The following is an 18,290-nucleotide window of genomic DNA, read 5'->3' on the forward strand; positions in this document are numbered from 1 at the left end:
TTCCAGCCCAGAAACAGCTGAATGCAGACTAAAAGACTGAAAATTACAGCTGTTTCTGTGTGCATGGAAGTTAAGCAAGACCTTTGAGTGTTGGGTTGCAGCAGGATTTTGCACCAGTCATGTTTCAGCTATCTTTAAACTTTAAAGGGGCAGTTCACCCAAATTACAGAAAAAAAAGAAAGCCATGCAGATTAAGTTTTATTGACTTAGATTTTGAGATATCCGTCTCTGTTTGGTGAATGGTTAGGTTTTTATGCTAAATTCCATCCTACCCTGTTGTTTCAAGGTATTGCAGATGTTTTACTCTACTTCTACTCCTACTTCTTAAGTCCTTGGAAGTCGTGAAATTTCGGGTGGACCTTCATCTACACCTTTACTTCACTGACAGAAAGCATTTTACAGTGGACTATCACCTGTATTAGATTTACTACACCAGGTCATGAATAGAGCAGGTGTTCTAACCATTTTGTAGTTTTTATGTTCGACAACCCCCACTGACTGCTTCCACTGACTTTTTATACATATATAAATATGGAGGTGGAAAGCAGGATTATGGGGCGCAATGGGAAACACAGCCCATTCACAATAAGTTAATGCAACATTGACTAGTCACAGTACATCCATCTTCAGGGAACATCAAGAATTCCAATATAATATATCCATAGTTCTTCATAGAATGACTGCTGGCATTTAAAAAAGGGTTTCTGTTAAATACCAATTACCAATCATTTTAATACATCTGCAAAATATATTGATGTGTTTGAGAAGATAACTGTTTTTTTTTTGTTTTTTTGTTTTTTTACAGCTGTCGCCTACTGTACCATGCTGCATTTAGAACAGTTAGTAATCAAACTCTTCAATTCTTGACCCGTCAAGTTTTTTGTGGTTTTATTCTGGTTCACTGGTTGTCAGATGACCTCTTATCTGATTCAGTGATTTACCAGCTCACAGCAGATCTGCTTTGGGTGTAACTGCCAGCTGTCTTTTTTTTTTTTTTTTTTTTTTTTTTACAACAGAGGGAGACCGTGATTCAGAATTAGTTTGGGAGATTAACAACACTACATTGTGTTATCTGTAATCCACAGGTTATAATGTACACAGAGCTATCTGTTCGACCATGTGATTTTTCAAGTCGCAAGATGAAAGAAACAAAAACTGTGTTGACGCAACTGAATGTAGGTTTAAGGTGTATTCCTTAGCTTTCAGTTTACTCCTTGCTCTATTAATCATTCCAAGACAAGGATCTTGACAGGATCTGCCCGACCTTTTACCAACTGAGGAACACATTAAAGTAGGAACGAGGTAGACAAAGGTGTGTAGTAGGCAATAATGAGTACACATTTGCTTCAGATGAATGTTAAAATGCAAAAGGTACACAATAAGAAGCCAAACAAGTGTTTAATTGTCTCTTGGGTATTTTTGAAGGGGTGACGTTTGACAATGGCCACATGTGGCCAGTATCCGTGTTATCTTGTATTACTTGTTTGCACATTGATTTATCCTAATCAGTATTTCAAAGGTGTCCAAGTGCCTTGTGTTTCAACTGAAATATATCATACAATATACGAAAATATTTACGCAAATGTAAAGTGTATAAATGTAGTTTTCATTACATTTTGGAAAACTGAAATTTTAATAACTGACAACAGATGTGATTTGTACATCAGGGCCACTGCAACACTTTCCAAGGACGTCACTAGTGTTGATGACCGTGACAATGACGCAATGTCAATAAACAGATGGAAAAAAGTCTTCTCTCTCTTGTTGTGTTTTGAAGTCAGTACACTCTACGCTGTGTGTAATTTTTGCCATGTTAATATAAGTTGAATTTGTTTGTTCAATTTTATTTCGGGAAGTTTGGAGAAAAAAAAGATGCTGTTGCAAGGAAAATTTAAAGAAATTCATTAAAAAAAAGATGGGCAAATAAAAATACTTCATAATAGTTTAGAATTACATTATAACATATTACTTTTTTTGTCTATACAGTTTCATTTTGCTGTTGGCCTATTTCTACAGATTCACATTCAATACTATTAAAGGAACAGTTTCAAAATTCAACTAACACACTCGACAAGAAAACAATTAAGCATATTTCCCAAAATGTCAAACTATTCCTTTACGAACTAAAAGAATATTCATGTGATTATTAGTAATATCTCTTGTGGAAACCAAAAGGAAAATGTTTCAGGAACACGTTAACTAATGAGTTTTGTATTGTGTGTACATGTCAGTGTGTGTGTCGAAATAAAGGTAGAAATGCCCCACATTTCATGGTGACATACAAGTTTATCATGTAGTTCCCTAGAATCTGTATTTTCTGAGAAAAACACTTTTTACATTGTGAAACTCTTGTTGCTCAGACTGGTTCTGTGGTTTAAGTCTCGACCGTGTTCATTAATTTACAGAGACCAAACATTCCCCCCATAAGCAAACACGGAAGAAACCTCAAGCAGAATCTGGCCCTACGTGGGCAGCTATCTGCTTTAACTGGTTAGGATGAGAGAGAAAGAGAGAAGAGAGAAGATGCAGATAAGTACAATAATAGCAGTAACAATGATCATAACAAAAGAAGAATGACATGTAGTAATAGCTGAAGGCATGGGTGTCAAGCAGGACTACGGGGGTCCCCACAGTCACAGTTGATGGAAGCCAGTGTCCAACGAGTGTTCACTTGTGAGACGGGAAAGCAGAACAACTCCCGGAAAGAAGATAAGTTAGTAACATGGAGCAGCCGTGGCTCGGGAGGTAGAGGAGGAAAATTGGCTGTTCCCAGCTCCACCAGTCCACATGTCAAAGTTTCCTTACTCCCAAAGGCAATGCCATCAGTGTGTGATTAACTCCTCGTGATGAGCAGGCACCTTGTATTCTGCTTTTGGAGACTCTAGGAAGCACAAGCACAAGTGAGCCTGCAATGTGGGAGCGCAGTGATCTAGTGGGGGTAAAAGGGCACTATGAGCTCTGTAAGATATGATGGTGCCTGACTGTTCAGGGCTTTGTATGTAAGGGGAAGGATATTAAATTATAAAACCAGTGCAGGGAGGCTAAAATGGGAGAAATATGGTTTCTTTTTCTTGTCTTTTTTGGTCAGTATGCAGCTGCATGTTTTAGAGACTTGTTATGGCAGCCTTATAATAATGCATTACAATAATCCAGCCTAGAGGTAACAAATTTGTGGACTAATCTTTCTGCATCTTTATGAGACAGGATATTGTTTCAAGGCTTTCCTTGAAATGTGTTTTATGTGCGAGTTGAAGGGCGTAATCTGGTGGAACTCCTTTCCTTAGTGGGTCTGAAGGCCAAGATATCGTTATCTACAGTAGCTCTATTGTTAAATAGTGTTTTTATATGTGTTTACTGCCAAGCACAGTACCTTCAGTTTTGTCTGAGTTTAGTAGAAGAAAATTGCACTTCCTTTGTTTGAAAGACACTCTAATCGTATCAGGGGTTATTAAACAATTAATTCACAATCAGAATATCAATCAATAGAGCAAATAATTAACAAATAATATAATAAAACACATTCCCCCAGTAGAAATGGTTCCTGAGTAGGACACATTATACAGTGTAAATAAAGAATGCAGGTTTTTACTCATGTGCAGGTGTTTGTTAAACAGAGAGAAAACAGCTCTGGCAGTGATAACTGTGCACCTTTTTATTAGTGTCAGCACAGTGCTCATGTAACATAAACTCTATCAAAAGATGTTACAGCTGTTAAAGCCGACTGACATCGGAAATGGACATCATGGACTTAAAAACATATTTCCTCGTTTCCTCTCTCCTTGCATGGTTTTTGAGCTTCCAGTCAAGCTGACATGTCAAATCACACACCTGTTGGTGGCTGAGGTGGTAGTAGGTCTGCCTACACTTTCACTCACAAATGTATTTAAAGCTCAGATTGAAGACATAGAATTTCATCTTACATTGCTTTTCAGCTCATTTAATAAGTTCGTGCGTGTGTTTGATGGCTGAAGCAAAGTATAAAAGATAGAGAAGGATTAAGGACACAAGGAAAGGTGGCAGCAGTCATGGGGATTCCGGAGACCAGCTCAGGTTCGAGCGGAATGAAAAGGTAAGGACTTAAAATTACTTTGCAATGTTCACACATTACTCATAGTTTCTACTTGGCATTGAACAAACTTCAACTTGACGAAATTCAATGAACCACTTTTTTTAAAAACTATTTTACGGCTGTATCCGCTTCACAGACCGCCGTTTCATTTTTAAGGCAAAGTATTGCTTAAAATTGACATAATCTTCTTTGACAGGTTCACCAATGATTATAAATGATCAAAACAGAAGTCTATAGTTTTTTGAACGTTTAGGGTTGTCAATGTTTTATTAGTCTCAGTGGCGCATTTCCTTGATACGGTTGGGTTTAAACTTTACAAGGTTTCCTTGATTAATCTTTCAATATTTCTAAGTTTGAACTATTTGTTTGTTTTAAAATACAACAGAAAAAATGAATAAGGATAAATAACCTACTGTCAGAGTCAAACAAATAACACACGTGGTCATAAAACTATTTAATTACAGTCGAATTTTGATTTGAGGTGTCATTAGCCTATTGAGTTTTACTAACTAAAATAGTTTCCTATTGAACCGTTTCTCAACTAACCACAAGGCGTTGGTTGTTGTTTATAGTTGAGAGACAGAGAGAAAACAGCTCTGGCAGTGATAACTGTGCACCTTTTTATTAGTGTCAGCACAGTGCTCATGTGACATAAACTCTATCAAAAGATGTTACAGCTGTTAAAGCCGACTGACATCGGAAATGGACATCATGGACTTAAAAACATATTTCCTCGTTTCCTCTCTCCTTGCATGGTTTCCTTGCATCTCTCCATGCATCATTGGAGGGAGAGACTAACTTGCAAGAAAAAGACACAAGTGAGGACCCCACACACTGTCTCGCCGCACACATTACGTCCACCTGATGTTACCCACGCTGGCCATTAAAATCCACCTTAATTATTTTGAGCTTCCAGTCAAGCTGACATGTCAAATCACACACCTGTTGGTGGCTGAGCTGGTAGCAGGTCTGCCTACACTTTCACTCACAAATGTATTTAAAGCTCAGTTTGAAGACATAGAATTTGATCTTACATTGCTTTTCAGCTTGATTACATCCATCTGTCTTTGCAGAAATGTATTTTATTCACGAAAATACACATGGATGGCTTCCTCTGTAAAAAAGCTGAGTCAGTAGTTGATTTGTCAAAATATGATTTAAAACCATATGTTTTATACTAACATTGAATCCATTGTGTAAAAAGGGTTGCTCACTACTTGAGGTTACCCAGACAAGTAACACCTCAGATGGAGGCTTTTTGACAGAGGACACCTGTAGGCTGCAGTTACTAAATAAATACGTGAACAGAGCATCAAGTGGATTTAAAAAGCAACTGAAGACTCACCTGAATAAATGGACCTTTCTCTCATCTTAAATTGATTTACTTCTTGTTTATCTTGTGTCTCTTGTATGTCTTATGTGTCTGTTCACACAATGTGGCTATAATGTAAATGAGATTAATTTGTTACCATGTTTATTGATACTAAAAGGGAGAAAAGGGAAGTTCCCCCACTTCACCAGTAAAGATATCATTGATGGTTTTGTATTTATGACTCTACCTGCAGTCAAACTACAGTAATTACCAGTGTAGCTATCTTTCAACTTTAGAGTCTTTCTAGTGCCAAAGATTCTTCTTTTTGTTACTATATTTCCTTCACAGCTCAACAAACACTATCCTAGGAAACACAAAGAGGGGATTTGAAGCTAAAAAGACAATACAGTATATTGCAAATTGAGTTTTCTTTCAGTCCACAGCACTTTTATGCAGAACAGGCCTATTGTGATAAGAATTGCCTCGTTGCTCCATCAAAGAAAGAGCAAATTTACGCTCATTTCTGTAAGAGGATACACAACAACACTGTATTTCCTACTTCAACATTAACAGGAATGTGTCTCCACCCATCTGCTTAATTACTGTGGTAAAGATTTCTTATCTACATGCAACCCACTCCTCACACAAGCACAGTCATAGAAAATACCAAACATGCTGCATGACCCCATGCAATAAATTTGCAGATGACAGTTAACTTGTGGTGGCGCAAGGATGAGCTGGTTTGAATTTAGGAACAGTTTTTAAAAACAGTGTTTTCACGTGTGTGTGCTTGTGTGTGTATGTGCTTGTCTCTCTCTGTCTGTGTGTGTGTGTGTGTGTGTGTGTGTGTGTGTGTGTGGGGGGGGGGGGGGGTCTTTTTTTTCTAATTGTGGACAAAAGCTGTGTCCAGGATTAGGTTGGGGACAGCTCTCCAGGAAATGAATGTAAGCCATGTGAAGTGTGTGTGTGTGTGTGCTTGTGTGTGTGTGTGTGTGTGTGTGTGTGTGTGTGTGTGTGTGTGCTTGTGTGTGTGTGTGTGGCTGCTCCGCAAAGCTCTACGAAGGTGTAAAGGTCTCCTCCTCCATGAGTCTCTTCCTCTCTTATCGCGTTATAATGAAGTCAGCGATGCCTAGAGGTGGTCATTTAATAAGTTCGTGCGTGTGTTTGATGGCTGAAGCAAAGTATAAAAGATAGAGAAGGATTAAGGACACAAGGAAAGGTGGCAGCAGTCATGGGGATTCCGGAGACCAGCTCAGGTTCGAACGGAATGAAAAGGTAAGGACTTAAAATTACTTTGCAATTTTCACACATTACTCATAGTTTCTACTTGGCATTGAACAAATTTCAACTTGACGAAATTCAATGAACCACTTTTTAAAAAAAACTATTTTACGGCTGTATCCGCTTCACAGACCGCCGTTTCATTTTTAAGGCAAAGTATTGCTTAAAATTGACATAATCTTCTTTGACAGGTTCACCAATGATTATAAATGATCAAAACAGAAGTCTATAGTTTTTTGAACGTTTAAGGTCGTCAATGTTTTATTAGTCTCAGTGGCGCATTTCCTTGATACGGTTGGGTTTAAACTTTACAAGGTTTCCTTGATTAATCTTTCAATATTTCTAAGTTTGAACTATTTGTTTGTTTTAAAATACAACAGAAAAAATGAATAAGGATAAATAACCTACTGTCAGAGTCAAACAAATAACACACGTGGTCATAAAACTATTTAATTACAGTCGAATTTTGATTTGAGGTGTCATTAGCCTACTGAGTTTTACTAACTAAAATAGTTTCCTATTGAACCGTTTCTCAACTAACCACAAGGCGTTGGTTGTTGTTTATAGTTGGCATCTTATTAGGCTGTTGTTTAAAGTTGGAATCTCTCGGATTATTAGTGACATGGGAGTATTATTGTAGCCTAACCTGTCCACTTACTACTTTTGCAGTTAACGTGCAAAAAGGCTGAGTGAAGGTGACTATACATTAGCAGGTGTGATGGTTATTAAATACTCTTTTAGCTGGTCGAATAACTGCTCTTATAGCTCTGAAACAGTTGCGCCACTCCGATAAACGTGGTAACAACAGCTCAACTAACCGAAAGCTTATCTTCAAGACATTTCTGGATGGTTCAGTATCACGACATACCCGCATTTCCCCGCAGACCTGCAGCCAAAGACAGATTCGTTTCGTTTTTTTGATCAGTTAGGCCTAGTTACTATAGAAATAAAAAAATAAATACGTTGATTTGATGAAGCTGTTTATATAATTATACATGATGGGACCACAGCTATTTCAGAAATAATACTAATGTATCTCCCCTCGTATATTATCACATAGTTTAGTAATAAGTGACCATATACGAACGTTGCAAGAAAGAAAGTAAAAGAGGCTGGTGAGCTCTTAATCAGAGATCTCCTTCTTTAAAAAAGCAGAATATCAAGTTATAACTAACCAGTCTCATGTGTGATTAGATGTGTGTACACGTGGTGTCCTCGGTTGATTTAATGAAAGTAAACATATACGAACGGTTGTGCGTAACGGCACTGCGTCCTGGCGCAGCACTTCTCAGATCTCAGAAGCCGCGAGTGTCTCAACACATCTGTCACAGCTGCCTACAGATGTTGCAAGGATTTAATGAACCGAAGAAGTTTCTCATACAGTTCACTAAAGCATCCGCAGACTGTAATAATCATCCTCATTCATTTATAGATCAATGCAGACATATTTACTGACTTTCCTGTTTTAACCACATTCAAGATTTGGCCTATTTCTGTTACGGTTTCGGTTTGAGAGTGTTTAATTGAAGTAAAATATCTATATTTTAAGCATTAATCCGTTGTTTCAGCACGTCTACATGTTATTTTACAGCATTAACAGCAATGAATAACAGGTTTTCTAGTTATTTTAAGTGAAGCCTCAGGTTAGGTGCGTTGTCTTGGCCTGTGGTTTTTGTTTTCTTTTACCTCTGTAGGCAATGAAAAGTAACTCTACCTGTTCCCATACAAACAAGTGGTATACCTGACTGTAAATGATGACTGAGATGTTGGTCACACTCCTCTCTTTCTCTCCTCAAGACAAGACAGAAACCAACCTGTGTTTTATCTGTTGTTTTAGACGCTGTGGCGTTGTTGGCATTGTCAGAAAGGTGGTAATTCTACTTTATTTTTTATTATCGACGTTGTGGTGGGTGATAGTGTATTAGAGCACTGGAAAGAGTTCCTAATATTTTGTCCATCACCCTTTAACATACAACCTCAATGATGAAAATAAATTAGAGTTATCACCTTTCTGGTAATGTGGATTGCATTCGCACAGGTGTTCCTAATAAAGTGCTTGGTGAGAGAAATTACTTAGATTATTAGTTATTCATATTATGACAAAAGTATAAGTAGAACTTGCACTGGCAGGTTGCCCCAGGGGGGGAAAAAGGAAGCAATTTGACTCCTATTGTCTCCCTACTACTCTCACTTACCAATTCTACTGTATGTGCCCTGTGGCCGCCAAATTCCCATGAAGTTCAGTACATGCAGCAGACTATTGGAGCTTCACTCCTATAACACCAACTGGCCTGACTTTTCTGCATGTCGATATAGTCTGTGGTAATTTGATAAAAACACAACATTATTCAAGAAAATGCACCGTGTGAGCGTGCTTGTGGACTCAGGGGGTTCTCCAGTATAATAGGGAGAACTCAGTATAATACAGTATGATGAAATGCCCTTAAAGGTGTCCTCACAGTATGATAAAGTGCTCACTAAGGTTACTATATATGCCTCTATATGTGACAATCTGGAATGAAGTGCCCTCATGAGTGCCCTTTTAACCTCCTGAGACCCAAGCTTTTATTTGGCATGCATTTTAAATGTCTCCTAGATATTTGGGAGTAGTCTTCATCTTTGAACAGGACGTAGATTTTGAAATAAATAATGCCCTCATATGGGGGGGACAATGGGTTTATTTTACTATTTAACACAAATAATTCCCCAATGTATAAAACTATTTATTTCCTTATATTTACACCAATGATAATAAAGTCCCAATGTCCTCAAATTTCTCGATTAGCAGTGTCGTAGCTTGTTGTTTTCACTTAAATTAGTCAAATTTGTATCAAACTACAAACTTTGTTAGCATAAATAAACTCCATTTTTCCTGCCGTCTCATTTTCACACTGATTTTTACACTGTAATGCACTTTTGTGACCACTAGGTGGCACAGAAACGTGTGTACGAATGAGGATGACGGGTCAAAGTTAAGCAGAATGAAGTAAAAGGTCCAGCAAACCTGAAATGTAATGTCATCATATGAGGACGCAGGGTCGCAGGAGGTTAAGGAAGACGATGTTGCAGTGCCCTATGATGCCATTGTAAAGGGGTGAGCTGGAGGTTCTGTATGTGTGCCCCTCTAGTGAACAAATAAAAATGGAAAAAGTGCAGTTTAGGGTTATGGGTGCCCTTTAAATGCACTATAAGGTGCAATGAATGGGAGAATAAACATTGTGAAGTGCCCTTCCTTTGAAGAACATGAGTATGCCCTATAGGATGCCCTCACGATGGAGTATGCTTTATGTCAGCTGACCAACAGAAACATATTGTAGTTTCTGTAGCTGACATTATTCCATTGAGTTGATTTTGGTACAGTATTAATCACTACTTTGCTCAGTCACACCCCTTTTAGATTGTTTGGTTTAGTGCAGTTCAAGATGTAAACTTGACAGACTATGATGGAGGTCACATAGCAAGGCTTTTTTGCAATTAATACACGTCAGTGGATTAAATTTGATTAAGGATGCATTGCTAATGTATGAAGACTGCATTTTCTAAGATGATTTTATGTTTAGGCCTGTCTAAAGCTGCATAACATGCTAAACAATATGCTAGATGGGTAGTAGCTAGCTAGATATGTATGTAGCCATCTCTGTACTAAATAGACTTGGTACAAACTGGAACTTAACCTTGTGGTGTAGTAAAACCTTTAAAGGAAATCAGTGTATTCTTCTTATTCAAAATGTATTTACAACCCTTTATATTGGATTAACGTGCACTTGTATATAGAGGGAGATAAGCATTGGGTTATGATTACAGAATGCCAAGAAAAGACAGAAAACTGACGATAATAAAGGAATCTGCAGAATGCAGCTAGAGGCAGGAAGGGAGGAAGAGATGAGAGAAATAAAGGTATATTTGCATTAGCTATTAGTGAGAAAAAAATTATTTCTATTATTAACACCAGCAGGAACCAGGCTTACCATTCTGTTAAAGATACCTGTTCAACCAACCATAAAAGACAGACAGACAGACAGACAGACAGAAAGTATGCAAAGATTCAATTAAATGGAGTGTGTTGCCAGTCTGCTGTAGTTTTGGCCCGTTTGACTGTCTGTGCTGTTGAACCATATTATAATGGAGGATGCGATAATGGCCTAGTTGAACAAAACAAGGAAGTTGATGCTTGATCTGGTATTGTTAGCTGTCTGAGGAACTCAAGTCATCGTTGAGCTTTTGCAGCGATGTGCTCTGTGTTGATTTTCCACTTCAGGTTTTTACTAAAGTGTGTCTGAGGACCTTCAAAAAAAGTCTGCATATTTAATTGCTTTCACAGAACTGTCATTGTATGTGAAGTGGGAAGGTGTACAGTAAGAAGGGTGAAAACATTCCCGAGGAGCTCCTGTACTAAGGGTAAGAGGGTATGTGAGGTTAGATTATTAACGATAACCCTCTGTGATCTGCTCCACAGGAAGCTTTATAGCTGGGTCAATGTTCATGCCAACGCTGCAAAAATGCCCTGTTAAATTTTAGCCCAGACTCTCTAGATATAAACATACCTGCATTTAAAATAAGCTAATTTCGCTGCCAGTACAGTTAGTGAATTTTACTTTATGTCTTTAAAGTAAGCCAGGCTGTCTGTCATTATAGTACATACAAAAACGAGCAACAAAGGATGAGAGCAACAAAGTAGAAAAAAAAGTAGTGCAAAAGTAAACCTCAGGCATATCAAGTCTAATTTCACTTTAACTGTTACTGACTCAATTTGCGTCAACATCATGGAACAGCACCTCACTTGTTGATTCAACCTTTTGGGTGGAACAGTCTGGGAAGGAAACTTTGAAGGAAATGCTTTCAACAGAAGTATGCTTGCTTAACCGGCTGAGAGAACAATATGGATACATTGAAGGCATTGTCCTTAATGCCTTCAAAATAAATATAAAAAATAGTAAGTATATTGAGAAAAATATTGTTGTAATGATAATGTACCTGAGTTTGATGTTGATATTGCACAGATTTTAAAGTCGAAAAAAATATATTGCACAATTGAACTGAAAGAAATACATCTGAAATACTGAGATCCCTGCAGCTGTACGACCAGCACTGCTCCCAGTAGTATTTCTCTCTTTGAGCAATGCTGCAATACTGTACATGTTCCCATTGTGGGTCTAATAAAAGAATATCTTATCTTATATTGCACAGTAGTGAACATTAACAAGTGCGGTTTGTCGTTTATTGGCAGCAGTGCAGATTTTACAGTCTGACAGTTGCAGGAAGGAAGGACCTCACTCCTTCACACACTTTGGGTGAAGCTGTTGTTGAACGAGCTCTCCAGTGCAGTCAGAGTGTCCCTCATGTGGTGGGAGTCATTACTCATCAGAGGTAACAGCTTGGCAATAATTCTCCTTTTTCCCACCACCTCCACGCAGTGAAGGGGGCAACCCAGGACAGAGTTGGCCTTCTTGATCAGTTCATTCATTATCTTCCTGTCTGCAGCCGGGATGCTGCTGCCCCAGCAGACAACCTCATAATAGATAGCTGATGCCACCACAGTGTCATAGAAGGTCCTCAGGAGTGCCCCATCAACTCCAAAAGGCCTCAGTCTGCTAAGCTCAATGTTAATTTTCAATGTGCTTCTCTCTCCTATCCTTCCTCTCTTTCCTCTCTACCCCAACCGGTCGAGGCAGATGGCGGCTCACTTTGAGCCGGGTTCTGCCGGAGGTTTCTTCCCGTTAAAAGGGAGTTTTTTCTTGCCACTGTCGCCAAGAGCTTGCTCATATGGGAATATTGTTGAGTACGGTTTAGACCTGCTCTATGTGTAAAGTGCCTTGAGATGACTTTTGTTGTGATTTGGCGCTATATAAATAAAGATTGATTGATTGATAAGGAGGTAGAGTCTGCTCAGGCTTTTCTTATAAAGTGCAGTAGTGTTGTTTGTCCAGTTTATTGTTATATGAACACAAGTAGTCGTAAAATGTCACAATTTCAATGCCATTTCCTGGGTATTCTGCCAGGAGGGGAGTACCAGCTCTTTGGTCTAATTGAAAAGTAAGCAAAGCCAAAAACATTTTCATGGAGAGTCCAAGGTAGTGTAATCATGTAAAAACATGTGTTTAGTGTCACCTTGGGAAATTATACATAATCTGGTACAACTTGAAAAAACTGACTTGATTGTTTCGGTAAGAGAGAGGTCGTGGGATCACCAAAATCAAATGGTTCTCTTTCTACAAACATTGAATACACACAGCAAAATGAAAGACAGAAATAAAAACTGTTGCAGTCATTGGATCAGAAGGCGGATGTTTGGCTCGATAGTGTGTTGACAGTAAGACATTGCAGTTGCATAATATCCTTATCTCACCACTTGCTGGAATAATTGTGAAATTCCATTGCAGTTGATTTGGCTGTGGCCTCACAAATATTCCATCATCATCATCATCATCATCATCATCATCATCATCATCATCATCATCATCATCATCATCATCATCATCATCATCATCGTCGTCATCATCATCTTCATGTTAACCACAGAGCTCATGCTTAAAATTAGATGTTTTTGTCCTGACATACTAGTGCTTAAAATAAGGCATCTAGCCTTTTAAGTGAATGTTTTAGAGTCATACCCCTTGTATCTAATTACAAATAAACATACATACAAACATATCTTAAACTTTTGCATTTTTTTCATGTTTGAGATGTAGAGTAGAGGGGCTGTATAAACTTCTTCTAAAAAATAGGCAGCTCAAGAGCACGCTCAAAGTGCTTGGGGGGCTCTTTCATACAATCAGCCATCAGACTGTACAACACCACATCTCCCAGTACTTCCCACTCCCACTAAAGAAGAGGCTGTCCTTACCGTTTAATCCCAGGAACATTGCACACTTGTATATAGTATCAGGAATTTATATATATTGTAGATTTTTATAATTGCGGATTATTTTACACAAAAATTGTTTATTGTTTACATTATTTTAATTTTATTATTATTATTATTATTATTATTATTATTATTATTATTATTATTAGTAGTAGTAGTAGTAGTAGTAGTAATTTATTTCACCACTACGAGGCTACTGTTCTGTCAGTTTTGAATTCATGCCTAGGGGGATCAATAAAGATACCGTATCTTACCTTATCTTACCTTACTTTATAATTTAATTTCTCAATTAATAATTAACTATTACCTCACATCATTTTATATGAGCTGGGAAAAAAACATTTGTGAACCACAGAGCTGATGCTTAAAATAAGGCATCTAGCCGTTAAGTGAATGTTAAAAAATGACTCAAAGTTGCTGATCAAGACAAGGCAAATGATATTTACTTAAACTAAGTCTTAAGTCTTTAGTCCTAAGTGCTTACTAAGAAACTTCCTCAGTAAACACTACTAGATAATCCATTATAATAAAAACAATACCTACTAGATTCTGAATCTAAATAAACTAAATACATAAGATTTAGACACTTAAATAAGACACTTGATTAGATCTGCAGTTTTGCAGTGCAAGAGTATGATAAAGAGGGTGTGTATGTGGAGGTGTTTGATGTGCAGTAGTGTTGGAGTGCTGTGCAAACTTCATCCTCAACAGACCGGTCGGCTTGGTATGCACACTGATCCATTAGTGGAGAGATGCAGGATTTCAAGTATGACAGAATGATGCACTCATAAGTTTTCATGGCCACAGTGTGTGAGTGTTTAAAGCACCGAAGGACCGTACATTGGTTTTGACAGATGTTAAATATGTTGGAAAACACTGCAGCCAATTGAGCTGTACAGTGGCTCAGCAGAGCAGGACTGACTTTGTCTGGCTCTGCTGCTTTCCTAATTTTTCAACGCTCTCATGTCATCCTCCTGGATGCAAAAGGGTGGCGTTGAAATGGGAGTAGGGGGGATGGCTGGTGGAAAAAGTTTTTTACACCTTGAGTAATAATTGATATAGCCTACTAAACTCAAAAGACTGCTGAAGCCTCATATAAGCTTCAGATATACTTTGAAATGTACGCTATTTATGCACAAAACGACTGTGGACCCACTGTAGACTTTTGCCCCCATCGTTTACTGAAAGCACAATTGAAGCCAGTAGGAACAGCAGGAAGGACAGCACCTGACTCTTGTTTTAAGACAGACTTGAAACATTGTGACACTCCAGTTACAGTTATCTTAATCCATTAGGCACTGTTTTACATTTCATGTAGGCTTATAGACATACTGTGTTGTTACGAGGCCTATACTGGATAGAAATAAGCAGTGTACTGGATTTTGGAGACTAATAGGCCCAATCTATGTAGGATTGGTTTCAGTCTAATGAGGTGGCCCTTTAAATGCCAAACGCCCTCCTACACTCAAATTGACACATGTCATTCCCTCCTTGCTGTAACACACATCTAACGCACCCTTCCTCAGGTGGCGGACCATTTAAATCGACATGCGCTGCCAATCAATCCCAAACTAACAGTGCAGCTAAAAACTGATGTGAACACTTTTCATTTCAAACTCACCAATCCCCTCATGGCGCACAAGGGCATCTGCCCGGAGCTTGCAGTTTGCACCGCCGGCACGTCAGCTGTCTCTGCCGGGGTCACAACACTCCCTCGCAGGCATTTCCTCCTGACAGCCGTCGTCCTCAAACGCGCACTCCAAGCGCAGGTCGGCTTCCTTAAATCCATATTATCCGCGTCTCCACTGGGATCACGGCGGCTCTTGAGGTTATTCTCCTCTGGGGTGCAGGGGATCACTGCATCACTTCAGTAAGACATGGGGCTGTTGCTGGCTGTTTTCTCTGTTTTTGCTGCAGGCGTCGTGCACCCTGCAGGCCTTTTGTTTTGTTATCGGTTAATCGGCAGTGTCATGACCAATTGGTTTTATCATGCGTCTGTCTTCTGCTCTGATTTTGACGTGTATATTATTGAGTGAGTCCCCCTTCCTCCCAGTCAGCACCTGTTTGCTTGTATTTCTAATGTGTTTTGCATATTCACTCATTTTGCAATTGATTGAAAACATATCTTGAACTTCTGCAATTAGTTGTTGAGATGTAGAGGATCTGTATATACTTTTCCTAAACACTTTTCTCCAGAGACTTCCAAAACTGATTATAAAAATATAAGAAAATGTCAAAGGAAACGTCTTATTAGAGCTGCGACTAATTAGGCTACTCTGTTTCTCAATTAATATAAGTTAATTATTATTTCACATAGCCTATAAAATGTGAGATAATATTCCAAGAAGCCCAAGGTAATATTATCAAATTGCTTGTTTTGATAAAATTTGGAAATACTGCAATTCTCTGGTTCCAGCTTAAATGAATTTTGTTTTATTATAGTAGACTGAATATCTTTTGGATTTTGGACTGTTTGTTGGGACAAAAAAATACATATGAGGCTATGAGGGAACAGACGTTTTCACCATTGTCTGACAAATTACAGACCAAGTGACTAATTGATTAATCAAGAAAACAACTGACAGATTTATTGATAATGATGATTATCACTAGTTGCAGTCCAACAGTTAATCAACTAATCGTTCCAGCTGTAGTTGATGTATTCTTATTCTTCAGTACAGTTTATTTTGATGCACAGCTGTCCTGCTGCCAGACATATTTAAATTGTTCTGCTCATTTTTTGTGATATGTTGACAATAAGAAAAATGAATATCACCAGACTTGAGCTTTAGTGTGCATGAATGATAATTATCTGCATAGCTGACGTGTCCTCATCCGCTGTAATACAGTGGAATGAAAGCAAATCTTGTATCAAATATGCACAGTTTTGACCTGTTTGGAGTTTTGAACCTTTAGCCAAAAGCCTCAGGCAGGGCAGCTAGCTCAGCCATTTGCTTTCACTATTAACTTTTACTGCTGATACTGCAACTAGCAGTACTTCTATTATGGATGGTATTCCTGTTATTTCTACATAGAGATGAACTGATAAATCAGCAGGGTTGATATACTTGCCAATATTGGCAGGGTATATGTAATATGATTTTTAAAAAACAACACTTTTTTTAAAGAAATTTTCAGCTCAATGCGCAGCTTGGTCACAATACTTAAAAAAAACCTTTTTAGGAAACTTGTTTTAGTTTACTTTCTCACCAAGTTTTTCTTGTCTTATCTTTTTAGGCAGCTTCCAGAGAGCCCGAGTCGTCAGAAGAAGCCTGTGTTTCAGTCCTGGTTCAAGGCGCTGCTCCTGTTTTGTCTATTGTTCTACATCCTGTATAACATTATGTCCAGCAACTCTCTGTCCTGGTTGAAGTTTCCGCTCCCTATGACTCATTTCATTCGCAATAAGATGCATTACCGTGTCAATCCACGACTCAAAGTTAAGCCAAATGTAATCAATGAAACCACCAAACTACCATTGACTATTATTTCATCTATGCCATCTACTCTGTATCACCTAGCTTACCCACGGAACTACCACTTTGTTATGGATAATGCAGACGTGTGCAAGACTAAAACGCCTTTCTTGGTCCTGATGATTCCAGTGGCACCTAAAAATGTTGAAGCCCGGGATGCCATCCGACAGACATGGGGCAATAGCAGCTTGGTTCAGGGAGAAGTGGTTGTTACTCTGTTCATGATGGGCCTCGCTGAAGGAGCTGATGTTGATCAGCTGCAGGAGAAGATCAAACAGGAGAATCTGCAACACCACGACCTGATCCAAAGTGATTTCATGGACACTTACCTCAATCTGACCATCAAAACTATGGTGATCATGGATTGGCTGGCCACTCGCTGTTCTACAGCAGCATACGCCATGAAGATTGACTCGGATATGTTCCTAAACATTGATAATCTTGTCATTATGCTAAAGAAGCCTGTCATCCCCAAGCTAAACTACCTGACAGGGTATCTTATGTTGAACAGGCCAGTTGTCCGCTCAAAAGATTCCAAGTGGTATGTTCCTGTGGAGATGTACCCAGATCCCCAATACCCGACATATACTCTGGGCATGGGATATGTCTTCTCTATTGATCTTCCAGAGAAATTTGTGCAGATGTCAAAATCAATCAAGCCCTTTAATATTGAGGATGCTTACATTGGAATGTGTATAAAAAATCTTGGACTCCAGCCCGTATCACCGCCAGATCCCTCCCAGTTCAAGGCCTACAACTCTAAATATGACCGTTGTGAATTCTCAAAGATCATCACGTACATCCTTAGGACTTCACAAGAGTTGATAACATATTGGACAGAGTTGAAGAAGCCTGGACCACATTGTTAGGACCAGGATTACTGGAGATGCACTGAGAAATGACATGGGTGGAAAGGCTTAGGTGGAAGAAAGTTGGGGGGTTAATTTATTTATAGATTTCTATTGTAATGGTATATAATTCTCATATTTCAGAAATGAGAATTAGGATTACCAAAAATGAAAAGGTTTCTGTTCAACTGCACTGTAAAATTTGACTATTAAATAGGGGAAATGGTCATATTAAATGCATTTTATTTTAAATCTTTAAAGCTGGCAACAAAACATGTCTAAAGAAAATATTTATTTTTCCTGATGTGATGTAGAAATGTGAGTGCTTTTGCCTTGCCTATTATTGGCACTTTAGATGTGTACAATGTTTTTATGAGCAGGTCCTTGAATTGTTTGCTGCTTGAACTTGAAACATACATGCCACAAGCACATGTATTTGCTA

The 18,290-nt window shown here is 38.4% G+C and overlaps 1 protein-coding gene across 2 annotated transcripts; it reads left to right on the forward strand.

Annotated features, from left to right (window-relative positions):
- Positions 1-4,002: 4,002 nt before the first annotated feature.
- On the forward strand, positions 4,003-18,047 carry LOC133999015 (beta-1,3-galactosyltransferase 2-like). 2 transcript variants are annotated; one of them, XM_062438131.1, is made up of 2 exons: positions 4,003-4,069; positions 16,765-18,047. In XM_062438131.1, exons 1-2 carry the CDS (start codon positions 4,026-4,028, stop codon positions 17,867-17,869), a joined length of 1,149 nt encoding a protein of 382 aa, XP_062294115.1. In that variant the 5' UTR covers positions 4,003-4,025; the 3' UTR covers positions 17,870-18,047. The 2 variants fall into 2 exon arrangements, with proteins under 2 accessions (XP_062294115.1, XP_062294105.1); XM_062438121.1 differs by lacking the exon at positions 4,003-4,069 and adding an exon at positions 6,513-6,656.
- Positions 18,048-18,290: the final 243 nt, after the last annotated feature.

Source organism: Scomber scombrus, chromosome 2, assembly GCF_963691925.1.
Source record: "Scomber scombrus chromosome 2, fScoSco1.1, whole genome shotgun sequence".
Taxonomy (NCBI): domain Eukaryota; kingdom Metazoa; phylum Chordata; class Actinopteri; order Scombriformes; family Scombridae; genus Scomber; species Scomber scombrus.